This window comes from Phaseolus vulgaris, chromosome 8 (assembly GCF_051622355.1).
Source record: "Phaseolus vulgaris cultivar YP4 chromosome 8, ASM5162235v1, whole genome shotgun sequence".
NCBI lineage: Eukaryota > Viridiplantae > Streptophyta > Magnoliopsida > Fabales > Fabaceae > Phaseolus > Phaseolus vulgaris.
Window position 1 is genome coordinate 60,878,746 of NC_143505.1, and position 14,481 is coordinate 60,893,226.

General features: G+C 31.4%; 2 protein-coding genes across 7 annotated transcripts; one reads left to right on the top strand and one right to left on the bottom strand.

Moving 5' to 3' along the window:
* The first annotated feature begins 6,448 nt into the window (after nt 1-6,448).
* On the top strand, nt 6,449-7,872 carry LOC137826305 (protein S40-4). Of its 6 annotated transcripts, none has more exons than XM_068632226.2 (3): nt 6,449-6,590; nt 6,713-6,780; nt 6,964-7,872. In XM_068632226.2, the coding sequence occupies exon 3, from the start codon at nt 6,985-6,987 to the stop codon at nt 7,576-7,578; it is 594 nt and encodes a 197-aa protein (XP_068488327.1). In that variant the 5' UTR covers nt 6,449-6,590; nt 6,713-6,780; nt 6,964-6,984; the 3' UTR covers nt 7,579-7,872. The 6 variants fall into 6 exon arrangements, with proteins under 6 accessions (XP_068488327.1, XP_090150038.1, XP_068488325.1 ...); XM_068632224.2 differs by having other exon boundaries at nt 6,451-6,590; nt 6,949-7,872; XM_090293912.1 differs by lacking the exon at nt 6,713-6,780 and having other exon boundaries at nt 6,449-6,655.
* A 2,995-nt stretch (nt 7,873-10,867) lies between these two features.
* Nucleotides 10,868-11,826, bottom strand: LOC137827058 (heterodimeric geranylgeranyl pyrophosphate synthase small subunit 2, chloroplastic). Its single transcript, XM_068633267.2, has one exon. The coding sequence runs from the start codon at nt 11,710-11,712 to the stop codon at nt 10,888-10,890; it is 825 nt and encodes a 274-aa protein (XP_068489368.2). The 5' UTR covers nt 11,713-11,826; the 3' UTR covers nt 10,868-10,887.
* Between the last annotated feature and the right edge of the window lie 2,655 nt (nt 11,827-14,481).

Consider the following 14,481-nt stretch of genomic DNA (forward strand, 5'->3'; position numbering starts at 1 on the left):
TATACCAATTATTTTTGTTGTCTCTAAAGTATTATCTAATTTAATCAATATAATAATTATTTTTTTATAGTGTGTGTTCTTATAAGGTGAAACTTCTCTTAGAGTGACGTCTTTTTGTCTTCGCCTTCCAATCTTATCGACCTCCAGGTGTGGTGGTCTCCTGTTAGTTCTTCCTTTCTTCAAGTCGAATAGGGGGTACCTGCGAAGACACTTCGACAATAAAGTCAAAGTCAGTTCGAGTGCAATATATATAGGTAAGTTGAGAGTGAAAAATTACATTTGATGTTAAGTCTCATTTGATATTTATACTTTTTGGATGGACCTTTTTTTGTTGTAGGATTGCACGTGGATCTAAAAAAAGGTTCAATTATGTCTTAATCATGGTTTGCCATTAAATATGGTTTACCATTAAACATGGTTTAATTATAGTTAATTTTAGGTTTACAATGTTGTGTTTAGATTAGAAAATTATTCGGTCTTCTCGACCATTGGGTCATATCGAACTTTTTGGTAATCCAATAGTACCATGTACCTATCATATATTCATAATTAGACATAAGTAAAGTGTGTTATGACAAATAGATTTTTAAGTATATGAATTCACATATTTTGTTTTTAGTATAAGAAGAATAAATGTTACACTCTTACTAGAACAACTTTAATTATGTTAGTTTGTTTTAATTGCATTAACGGTCATAACATGTATGGGTATTTGGTAATTTTATTAAATGGAAAATTAATATTAATATATAATTAATGATTTTTTATTTTTTTTTGCAAATTTAAAATTCTTAATGATTATTTTAAATATTGGAAACATAAATATTATGTGTTATTGGATCACCGCATTTTCCATGATCTAAATTTCCAAGTTACATGTATTACTCTAAACTCAAAAATTGTTTAAATGACACATTACTCTAAACTCAAAAATTTGTGAATCATAACATAATTTTCCATTTGCTTATGTTCTGGAACGAGGTTGAGTCCAAAAAACTATGGAGGTCACTCTTCTTCTATTTTTATCGGTCGGTCGTACTGTATTTCAACTTCCCTCCTTGTTAGCTCCTTTCTCCCCTCTACTCGTCACAACTCTCAGTCTTCTCATAACACAAACTCGGATGGTACCTGCAAAAGGCACTTCGACGTTCAAGTCAGTAAAGATGTTCGACGCTCAGTTGTCAGAGCACTGTATATGATGATGTACCTGGATATTGAAATATGTGTTATTTATATTAACTGTGGTGGACTTTCCTTATTGGATCATATTAGAGTGTTTGACCACGTTTAGAGATGCATTACTTAATTCTTAATCGCAGATTAACTTTATTGAATTAAGTCTGAAGTATCAAACGATCCATTAAAGAGGACCGATATATGTAATCAGTTGTACGGTCCTCACCCGTATAGTGTGAGAAACATGGTATAAAAATTTAACCATGAACAGCTGTGAGAAAGCATAGCCTCCTCTGGATTCACGTGGTTTGGCTTACATTGCCATCGTTGATATAAGCATGAGAAGTAAGTAGTTTTGGGCGAAGATGGGGTTTCTCTCTTCATTACTAAATCAATTATGCTTGTGAGCTGCGTAAACTACATTAAGATTCATTACCACACGCATTTCTTCACCATCATATAATTCAGTATTGTCTTCTTATACAACCTCTCTTCCAATCCCACCTAAAAAAAACAAATAAAATAAATTCTTATATGTTGACAACTATTAATAAGACTACAATTGAAAAACAGAAATAATATTTTACTATAAATTTGTATTAATGTTCAGTTGCCCAAATAACATTTTACATAAAAGAAACACACAGTACTCTTAGTTATACACTACAAGAGCAGACCATCATTGTTAAATAAAAACTAATTCTAAAAATAAAAATAATTAATTACTATATTAATAAATTAAATACTACAAAATTATTAATATTTAAATTAATACGTAGTATTTTTAAAATTTAGAAACTATTTTAAAATGATATTTAATTAATTACTAAAATTTTAACTACAAATTATTTTAAGTTATAAATTTATTAATGAAAATTTTGATAATTAATTAAATGTCATTTCAAAACTATTTATCAGTAACATAAATTACTTTAAATACTAATAATTTTTTAATTTTTAAAATAGTATATAATTTAAATAATATAATAATTAATTATTTTTATTTTAAATTTAATTTTTTAGCGATAAGTGTTGGAGATTGCACATCGACTAGAGATTAGAGTTTTTCATAGTATATAAGTGGGTGCAAACCTCACCCCATGAGCCGGTTTTATGGGGTTGAGTTAGGTTTAAAGTTCACTTCGTAATATGGTATCAAAGTCATTTCGAGTCTATCCTAACGAGTGTTTGTGTTAGACCTATCGTATCACCCACTATCGAGCTGCTATCAAACTACCCATAATATATAGTTTCACGCACGAGTTGACAGTCTCAGCGTGAGGGAGTGTGTTTGAGATCCCAGATCGACTAGAGATTAGAGTCTTTCATAGATTATAAATGGGTGTAAACCTCACCCAATAAATCAATTTTATGAGATTGAGTTAGACTTAAACTCTAATACGTAATAATAAGTATATACTCTCCCACAGAAATAATATACCTACTTGGTTAAGTATATCTGTCCCTACTGCATATAGTATATACAGAACCTCACGTAATCCAATTATATCGAACCACATTGTCTGTCGCAATAAACTTTTGCAGAAAACAGAAAGGAACTCCAAATAACTGAGACTACTGCTGCATATGTTACTGTTACATATTTTGAGGTCAAATGAAACTAAGTGGCATAACAGTGTTGTTGTTATTACATGTGTTTTACATGTACACAAACACATGTTCTAAAATGAGTTAATGAACTTTATTGTTTTCACACAGTGCTGTCACTTTAGCGCCGCCATATGAATGGTTTAGCTTTTAGCAAGAAGATTCTTCTCCAACGGTGGAAATCTTTGCAGATTCTTAGTTAAAGAACGTTGATTGGGCTAAGACAATCAAAATTTTGTGTTTTCTGCAAGTGATGTATATGCATGCATCTACATTGAATCTGGATTTTCATGTGGGCCACCTTCATCTTATTATTCAACACCTCAAAATTCCACCAACCATCGCAGAAAATGATAGTTTAATCAATTTTAGAGTTGTGTATAATTTTTATATGATAATTTATAAATAAATATATATAATAAAGGATAAATTTATAATTAAATAATATAAAAATTATTAATGTATCATTATCTTGAGCAGTTTATCTTAGAAAAAAATAAGATAAAACCGCTGTGAGGTTCGGACATTTTTTTTTAAAACACGTATTGGTGTTGATACTCATATGACACTTATCGGTGAAGTATTCAATTCAAAAAAATATTTGTTGGATTTCTGAAAATTCTGGTATGATTTTAACACAATTTTAAAAAAGATAAATACAATAATTTTCTAAAAACTCAAATTTATTATATACATAAATATCTATTGTCAAAACATACGCGTGTACATAAATATTTATTGTCAATTTATATAATTTATAATTATATAATATATAGATTCATGTTCTTATGTCCTATATTTTAAAGATTATACGTATCTCCGTGTCCATTTCAGTGTCTTTTTTTATATTTGTGTTACATATCACAAAAGAGATATCCGTTTTTTATATTTGTGTTACATACCACAATAGAGATATGCGTGTGCTAATTTTCTTTGTCCTAATACAATTTTTTAACTTTTTAATTTTATGCCTGATTGTATTATTGGTTTATTAGGTTGAGTAATCAATGCTCTTCCTTCGATCCTTTTCTGTTAAGTTATAGTAAATAAAGGTCACTTTTGACTTTGATTCATCTCTATCGCTTATAATATAAGTTTAAGATTTTCAAATTTATAAGATTTTCTGGTTAAAATAATAAATAATATTTAATTTGAGAGATAAAAATAATTAATTATTTTTATTATTAATAAATAGTTTTTAATTTAATATTTAAAGTAGTTTTTATTATAAATAATTAATATTTAATTAATTATCAAAATTTTAATTACCAACTTTAAATTAATTTAGAAATTATTTATTAATAATAAAAAGTACTTTACTCTACATATCAATTTTTAAAATAATATATAATTTAATTAAAATAAAAATTAATTATTTTATTTTAAATTTTAATTATTTTTGATGATTTTCTAATAATATAGGTTCATGTATACATGATATATAACATCCTGAATTATAATAATATACTAATAAGTATTTATTTCTCTTATTTTGTTAACAATTAAATAAAGTATTAACTAGAAGATGAATTTGACAAAATTATTGGAGAAAAAGCTACAAAAAGATTTTTAAACATGTTTTTATTGAACTGGAAGTGGAAAAAAATGTGTTGTTCGTATTAAGGTAAAAAAATAAAGTAATTTATTTTTATCTATTATATATTTAAAAGATAACTTATAAAATAAAGTAATTTATTTATTATTTTTATTGAAAAAAATTTATCATAATAAAATATTAAGTATATAATCGATTTTGATTTTACACATAACATTATACGCTTATTTTCCTTCTGCTAGTAAGTTTAAAGATTTTTATTATTATTTACATGTCTTTAATTTTGAGTTAGATAAATTATTTTGGAACTCCTTTAAGACTATAAATATATTTACGCATTTATTTTTTCATCTGCAAATAAATTGATATAAAAACCTTTAAATAGGACTATAGATTTTTATTCAATAAATTATTATTATATTTTAGTTCCTAAATTATTATATTTAAAATTTTGATTATTTTAGAAAACTAGTACAATTTGTTTTTCAAATTACTAAATTAGTATTCTTTAAATGAAAATTACTTAGAGATTGTTAGTTGATTTTGTGCATCAAATTCTTACAAGTTTTCACAAGCTGAAAATTTACGACGTTGTTAAATTCTAAAGGTACACTTAAGAAAATAAAAGAAAATTAAATAAATGTATTATAGGTAATATTTGTCTATAATATTAATTTTCATGCAAAATCAATTATCAACTTTCCGCGATGGGGATGTAGTCAATAATAAAAATTTAATTTTATTTGTTCAAAATAATGATAAAAATAATATTCTTAGGTATGGACTTTATAATAACTACTATTTGTAATATTAAGTTTTTAAATATATATTTATTAATGTGAAAGTTCATATATCTGGGAAATATATTACAATTAATAAATGTATTGTGCAATAGTACTGCATTATTTTTTAAAGATAATCATTCATTACATTTAATACATTTAATTAATATATAGTAATAAATATTGATGTGCATTGAATTTACTTTGTTTATATATTATATAGTAATAAAACTCTGATCTATAACCTTTGATACTCTTATTCTTAAAATTAACTTAACGGTTAATGTGTTATTGCAAGTATTTCTGCCAAAAAACTAAATTAACATATTTAATATTGCTAAAATAAATTTATTTTCTAAACAAGAATTTCAAACTTATAAATTTAACCTAACTTATTCATTATGTAATATATTTATATTTATATAAGTTTTAATGAAAAAGAATTGGAAAGAATTATTCATATTAAACACCTTTTTTCCCTTTCTTTTTACTCACAGTCTCCTTATGGAAACATTATTTTCAACATTTTTAATCAAAAACACATTCATGATCTTTTAAAATACTTTTTTTGCAGATTTCAAACTTCCATATCATATTTAAGACTGTATTTACTTTTTATTTCAATAATAAACTAATTATAATCTCAACTTTTCCCCTATTTTTTTTTAAAAATAAAATATTTTTATTTATTTTATAAGAATTGGTTTTTGTACATGAACGAGTTTTTACACAGTATTAAACTCTAATTGCAAATATCACAAAGAGTAAGTTTGTATCTCATGGACGGAATTTTGAACAAGAAAGTTTTGAAATTAAAAAAAAATTAAAAGTATTTATGTAATTTACTCTATTTATTAATTTCAAACTTCATTAGTTTTGGGAAAAATGCGTAATAATTAATTTATACAAAACTTAATCGTATTATAATAATGAATTACATTTAATAATTATAGAATTTAATACAAATAATATTAATATAATATGTTTATGAATTCAATTTATTATACATAACAATTGCTCGTGAAGTATTACGAAAATATAAATTTTATAGATTCCTATATACAAAATTACTCATTAGGAAAATCTAGAGAAAAAGACAAAAAAGTAATAGAGGGCAGTATTTTTTTATCAGTATTTATATTATATGATTTAATAATAAATGAGATAAAGAAAAATAAAATATACTAATTATAATATTTACACAGTTAGAGATTAAAAAATACCTGCTAAAACACAAAAGAGATTTTATTAATTTTATTATATACTTTATACTAATAAAAAAAAAAAAAAAAAGAGTTAAAGCTGTGAGGTTGTAGAGTTAAATACTGCACAGCCATCATTTTGTGGACAACACTGTCTTATTCTTTCCCTTCAGATTTTTGCTGTTCACTTTCTTTCTGTGTGCTGTTTTCATATTACACTTCACCTACAAATCACAATTCAATTCCCCTCTGCAAATACATATTCAGGTAAGCCAAAAGCTTTTGGATTTTGACTCACCATCACATAAAGGTCAAAAATTCAAGTTCTCAAGGTATCAGAAGAATTTAAGCTCACTGTTATCAAATTTTTTTTCTTTGGCATATTCCAGGAACCCCATTTAGAATCCACATAAAGTTCAATTATTTCAAGCTTCTGATTCCTGGACAACAGAAAAAGGTGTCTTATTTTTCCTCAGTAAAATATCAAACACCTTACTGTGTAGTAATATATAATCCCCTCCTGTGATTTTTTTTATTTCTACCTTCAACTTCCAATTTTTTTTCTCTGTTTTGTGCTTAAATTACTGAAAGTTGCAGTTCAATCATTTGAAATAAGTTTCTTCAGATTTGTGTTATGCAGGAAGTGGTTGATTGATATACAATGGAAGATAAACATAAACTAGGCAGGAAGCACAGTGGGATATGGAATTCGTTGAGAGATGGAGATTTTGATGAAGAAGAGATTTGGGATGTTCTCAAGAACAGAAGTGATTATGGTTCTTCTGGGGTTCGCAAGTTCAAAGAGAAGGATCAGTCCTCTTCTGTTCCTGTTCCTGCTAGGCCTAGTGCAGCCAGAATGGTACCAAGATCTAGCAATAGTGGTAGCAATAGCAGTGCTAATTCCTCCAATGAAGCCAAGGTTCTTCAGCAATCAGCACCTGTAAAAATTCCTGACTGGTCAAAAATTTATACTAGTAACCCCCCCAAGAACAGTGCTTCAAGGTTTGATGCTGATTGTGATGGTGAGGGTGATGGTGTGGGCAACTACAGTGGGGATAGTGATGAGGATGGAGAGGAAAATGATGAACCTGATTCAAAGCTTCCTCCACATGAGTTTATTGCCAGAAGGCTTGCAAGGAGTCAGATATCATCATTTTCTGTTCTGGAAGGTGCTGGGAGAACCCTCAAAGGTAGGGATCTTAGCAAAGTGAGGAATGCTGTTCTGTCAAAAACTGGTTTCCTTGAATCACTATAAAGGGCTCTATTCAGTAATGATGTACTAGTATTAGTTCTTTCACATTTTGGATGTATAGTGGGTTTGTAGTTAGTGGTTAGTTACTTAGCAATGGAGATATTGCATTCATGCTTGGGGTACGAGAGAATTCTTTAGCCATGAAAACCATGAATGAAATCTGCTGTTAAACATAACTGATTTCAATCTCCTGTTGTATCAATTTGGTGGGATCTTATGTGTTTTTTTGAGCATTCATACAAGCACATGGTGGATGTGAATCATAATTTTAAAGCCATTAGCCTTTGAAGGATAAAAGTGTTTTTCTATTCTTCATTGAGTGTGATTTTTTTTGTTTTCTTTTTCTCTGTCTTCCCTGTTCACAAGTCCACTTCCCTCCTTTGGATGAGGAGAGAGATAAGAAGAGAACCGAATAAAAAATAAGAAATCTGATGTGATGAGTGAAAAAGATAGAAACAAAGAAAAAAAAGAGTTAGAAGAAAACAGAAAGTGTGTTCAATTATTGCTCTCTAAATCAACGATGAGTGAATGGCTTTTTTAATACCATTTCCCCATCTGAATGCTATTGTATTAAGGGAAATCAAATTCCATAGAAATATTGAACAACCTAACACTACTGATATAACTTCCAAAAAGATGTAACATATATCAGCTCTGTTAAACTTTGCAATTTTCCAGTCCAAAATGTTTAGAGTTGATATAAATTATCCGTTGTTCTAAAGCTGAATGAGTTTAGAATTTGAAATAAATGTGGTATGAACACAAGCACTTGTTTGTTTGTGCAGTTAAGAGTGACAAGCATTTATAAATCTTTAAAATAACGTGACTTTTATTACCAGAACTCTGAAAGAAGGGGTTTAAATTATTAAACCAAAGTGTGGCGTGGGAAATTGACAGAGACATTCACCAACTTCGAGTCATCTAATAATTATAGAGTAGATCAATGTATGGTATGTAATGACGTGTGACAATGTGAGGAAAGAAGAGAAAACAGAAACACACAGTATGTAGAAGTCCCTGTCAGTTTTCACCTTTGATCTCCATAACATTAATTTAATACAAGCTATCAATAGAGTATGCATTGTGTAGCTTGTTTCATTTTTAAACCAGTTTTATATTTTCCCCAATCATTTTTCTTACCATTTTTTTTTATCTTTGTTGTCTGTTTCCAATTTCAACTTTCATCACCTTGAGTCCTTAGTTTTTTTACCATTTATTTGAGATTGCCCTTATCAAATTCTTTCCATCTTCTTTCATCAGTTTCAATTGTTCTTCTGATGTGTTTGTGAGAATGAATATCTAGAAATACTTTCAAGTCAGCAGAGATGTATCCAATTATCTGGTTTAGAGTTCAAACAACAATCACTTTTTATCATTATGGAATTCCCTTTTATTTATACTTTTATATTAAACTCTGTGTTATTACAAAGATAAAGATAAGTTAATAATCTCTTAATCATGTTTTATTTCTTTTAATCAAATTTAACCTATTTAATCTGCGAATCAGATCAGTCTTTCAAATGTCAAAGAATTTGTAAATGCAAATCTGATCAAGACCCTTTTTGAATAGGAAACACATAGATAGAATAAAATTATCTACTGTGCAGAATCATAGTGACACTATAGTATCATCTAGGTAACTCTTGGTGATGCTGTTATAGCACAGTCAATATTAACTTCTTGCATGACATGTATACACCACAAGGCATCTTAGGAACACAATCGTTTTGTTTTCTTGCTTTCCAAGTATTCCCAAAAATTAAGGATTACTGAGTTTGCTTGGTTAAAACTTGTGAAGTTGTTGTACATGGTAAGGGAGCATTGTATTTGACTGTGTCCCAATTTCCAAACCAAACGGTTAGGTGTAGAGTTATAGAGTGATAGGCTATGCTAACTTGGCATTTGTCTCTTGCTCCACATGGGACAACCTACACAGACACCAGCTTCTTAATGAAAATGTTTCCTATGACAAAAATAGCATGATGACAGACCCTCCACCGGAAATGTCTAATCTTATATGGGACTTTTTCTTTCCAAATAACCTTCCAGATTCCCTCTGGGGTGCCTTATGAAGAGGAGGACATTGACATTTGTTAAGCAGCATGATAGCAGTAAATGGCCCTTATTCATCCATTGGTAATCATACTCACCAAACTACTTGCCTTCAATAATACTCTCCAAACTCATTAATAATAGATTAATGATAGTTGTCGTTTTACTCTCAAATTAAAATGATTCCAGCGTAGACTTGTCTAATGCTAGATAGATGATAGTATAATTATGGTTAGATAACTTCAAGTCGTCTTTCAACGAATCCAATAGTGAAATTTGTAAATTGGTGTTTACAATCTATCTGCAAACAATAAAAGTTAGTAATAATAAAGATAAAATGGAATTGAGATAGTTGTGTAGAAAATATAAAAAAATTTAAAATAACAAATAAAAATCGGTTAATTCTCAAGTTCTTCCACCATTAAATTCTTCACAGATTGTCTAAAGATTAATTTTTTCTTACTTCTCCAACCGAAATAGACGAAATTAAACATGCGTTAATCTAATTCAACTAAAACTTACATAATTACCAAACTACTTGTCTTCAAGAATACTCTGCAAACTCATGAGTAATGGACTAGTATAGTATACACTGTACACCTTCCTGGACCTACACCAATAATGAATTTGGGTCTCTATAAACGCACCAAGCCTACTTTGCTAGATGAGTAGTGTGTGTACAAAAAATCCTCTATCGTACACCTCCCTTTTTTTACTAAAGGACAACATTTTCCAACTATGGTGGTGGAATCAGTTTTTCCTACCCTTGTTCCTCAACCACTAAGAACTTTAGAAAGGTGCAAAAGGACTTGGGAAAATAGGCTTTGCATAAGAGGGAATCACTTTGAAAGAGAAGGAACTCCCTTTTCTGCCTAAGCCTTCAAGTTTAGGTAGTAAATTCTTTGTCTACTGATATTGTCCAAAACTTCTATTCCAAATATACTAATAATAATATATATGTCTCCTTTAGTAGCATTACATTAATGGAGACATTTGATAAGTGTGATAATAATTTATTTTATCATTCTAATTTAACTTCTGGATTTGTTTTTTAACTATGATTTTTTTATGCTAAAATTAATTTATAGTGTAAACAATTTTTTTGAGATAAATTTGATTACCATCTGTATCAATCTATTTCGTAGAGAATCTCTTTTTATTGTGGTTGGATGTAAGAATCTCTTTTATAATTCTTTTGCAATATAAATCTGACACCATTTTTGTGTTCTTTCTTTGTGTCTCATGATATATTGTAAGAAGCTAGTAGAAATTAAGAAAAGTGGAGATGATGCCAAGATCTGTGTCCTTGAAAAGGTGCAACTCCTTCAGTGCCAGATTTCTGTGTTCTTCAACATCTTCCTTGCTCAAAGCCCTCTGGGCCATTCCCCTCATCATCCCCATATGAAACCCAAACCTTCTCAGCCGTTCAATCTCCTCCTCACTCCCACCGCCCACCACCGCACCACAGGCGGCGCCACATGCATGCAACCCACCCTCCCCTTTCTCCACCACGCGCTTCACGCTCTCCACCTCCCCCTCAACAGTTTTCTTCATGTGCAGCGAATCTATCAGCCCTCCCGACCCAACCGCACGTGATATCTCAATTATCACGCGCATCACGCGCTCCGGGCTTCCACTGCCCGGCCCGGCTCCCCTCGCCAACAACTCAAACCCAAACGGAACAATCCCGTCCCCGGTCAGAAGCGCCACGTTGGACCCCTCGCCCTGACCAATCTCCTCGTGCGCGTGCGCATTAGCCAGGTTCAGTAGCAGCGCCGCCGCAGCGTCCATGGCTTGGCGGCGCTGCCCGCCTACGAGCTCGCAGGCTGCGAGGCACAGGGCGGGGGCGGCGGTCCGGGGAGCGGCGAAGACGAGGCGGTGCATGGGCTCGTAAACCTCGAGCGGCTCTTTGAGGGGAATGGTTTGTTTGAGGTAGGCTTCAATTTCGGCCTGCAAGGAGGCCCAGTGGAGTTGGGGAGTGGGTATTGTGAGGGGCGTGGGCCTGACGGGCAATGCGGAACGGGCCTGGCGTGGGAAGCGAAGCCCGAAGCTGGCATTGACGTTGAGAAAGATGGTTCCAGGCATTTTAAAATGAACAATAATTATATGTGTGACGTATTGAAGCGGATGGCAGTGCCTATTTATGGACCAAATGGATTCATGAGTTCAGTTGAGGAGGCTTAGTTGTTTCTGATTTTAATGTCTGCCATTGCACTTTTGTCAATTTCAGTATGCTAACTCTTTTATGTCAGGGAAAACTTTTATTCTAGTTACTTTGACCCCAAAAACTCAAATATACATAGTTCACAGAACATTATAATAATATGATAATATTTTTAATTAAAAATAAATTAAATATAGTTAAAATATTAATTTATTTATTTGTAAAGTGTACGTTTATTACTCTTTAGTGTCAAGTATCATCACCTATGAGGCTCCGACATGTCTCTTAAATAGTGTGTATATGTGAGACACACATATCAAATCCTGACACTTGTACGATTTTTTAGGATATGTATAGGTGAAGTGTCTAATTTAAAAAATATTTGTTTGATTTCTGAAAACTCTAGTTCGGTTCTAACATGATTTTAAAAAGAAGAAATACATTAATTTTCTAAAACTTAAACTTATTGTATAAATTTTTTATTATGATTACAAAAATAAAGAACAAATCTTTTTGAACCAGCCATGAGAAACATCTTTTAAAAAAATATAAAACATATTTGTGCACATAAATCTTTATTATCAATTTATATAATTCATAATTATATAATATATAGATTTGTGTCTCAATGTCCTACATTTTAGAAATTATATGTATCTTTGTGTCTGTGTCCGTGTCGTATTAGTTTTTGTGTTCATGTTAGTGTTTGTGCTACATAGGGTGCAAACTATTCCAAAACCTTGATCAATACTTGAAAATTTGATTCTAATGTTGTGTTTGGATTGAATAGAGGATTTGTGAGGAGAAGAGGAAGTGGATTTGTGAGGATTAGAGAGAATGTGTGAGGATGTGTTATAATAATTATTACTACTTCAATTCTCAATATCAATTGTTCTTTTTGTTGTATTGTTTGTGGTTTGAATGTGTCATTGTTAATTTGATATGCAGAGATGATAATGAATGTGAATGCGGAGAAGGCAGGGAGTGAAAGTGGAGGTGTTGGTTGGGTCAACTTTACAAATCTAGAGGTGATTGTTTATAAAGCTTATATAGATGAAGATGGAGACAACATAATATTATAAATTCGATTTTCACCCTATACAACCAACTATAAAATTGATTTTCATCATATAAAACCATGCATTCACTAAGATGTGAATAAGAATTGATTCCAACACCTACAAGACACAAAAGAGAATTGACTGCTTTCTTTTCTCTGTAACTACATGAAACATAAAATCAATTTTAGAAAATAATTTCTTCGAGCTTGGGGAAAGTGTATCGGTCGGTATCGAACGAGCTAGTCTCGACCTCGGTGACCGACCGCTCGAGTCAAACAACACCTCGAGGCATGCAATAAATAAACGGTAACAACAATTACAACGGTGTTGAATGAGTCAATTTGTATCCCGAAATATGTGGGAATATCTCTGACAAATCAGCTAAAACAGATTAATTGAAAGAGGCACATCCCTAGTAACAAGGGATCACAACGCGTGTCAAATAATAACTAATGTATGGTCCATCAGGGCCAAGACCCATAAACCAATTGTATAAATAAAGCTCTCTCTTGGGAGAAGTAAGGTACGTTTTTTACCATTTACTAGAATACACTATTGACAAGAATACTTACTTGAGCGTCAGAGTGCCTTTTACAGGTCACCTCCAACCGAACGTGAGCATTGAGGAAGGAACCTAGAAGGAAGCGAAGCGAGGGTTACCGACACATCAACAATTGTATGCCAAGTCATAGGTACTATCTAGACCAATTTGCCTATACAGGTACAGTTGTCACCAACCATGGGACCAAGGTAGTATTCAATTTCAGCAACGGATCAATATCAACAAACAATGGTGTCTACAAGGAATAATACTAACAACAATCGAATGGCGAACGAACAATTCGCTTTGATCCAGACCCTCCAAGCACAAATGGAGGAGTTATAACAGAAAGGCATTGCAGACCAACTACGAAATGAAGAGGAGCGGTGTCGGAACGAGGAGGAGGGGCTCCTTCTTAAGGAGCAGAATAAAGACTTAAAGCAACGACTTGATGGGCATGAGCGGGAAGAACAATCTCAAACCCATACTCATCAAACTCATTAGACTCACCAAAGTTCGAGAACACCCTTCTATTAGACGATAAGGAAGATCCGAGAGGACATCCATTTACAAATGAGATAATCGACGCGTAACTTCCTCCCAAGTGGAAGGACGGACCATTAAACTCTACAATGACTCCACCGATCCGAACAAGCACTTAAATGTCTTCAAGACACAGATGACCATTTACACAACCAATAAGGCTACCACCTCTCTCCAAGAGGGACCACTCGGCTAGTTCACCCAACTTCTTCCTAACTCCGTGGAAAGCTTTAAACTCTTAACAACAAAGTTCATCACGCATTATGCAACAAGTCGACCGCATCATACCTTATCCATGTCTCTCCTTAATGTGCAGCAAGAAAAGAAGGAATCATTGCAGGCATTTATGGACAGGTTTAGAAAAGTATGCATGGGTATTAAAAACCTGATGCCGAAAATAGTCATACATCACCTAATCTCGTCAATCCGACCAAATCGGTTCACTGAAAGCTTAATCAAAAGACAGCCAAAAACATAGACAAATTGAAGAACTGAGTAACCAAAACTACACTGACGATCACATGAGCATTCGGTTTGACGCAAAA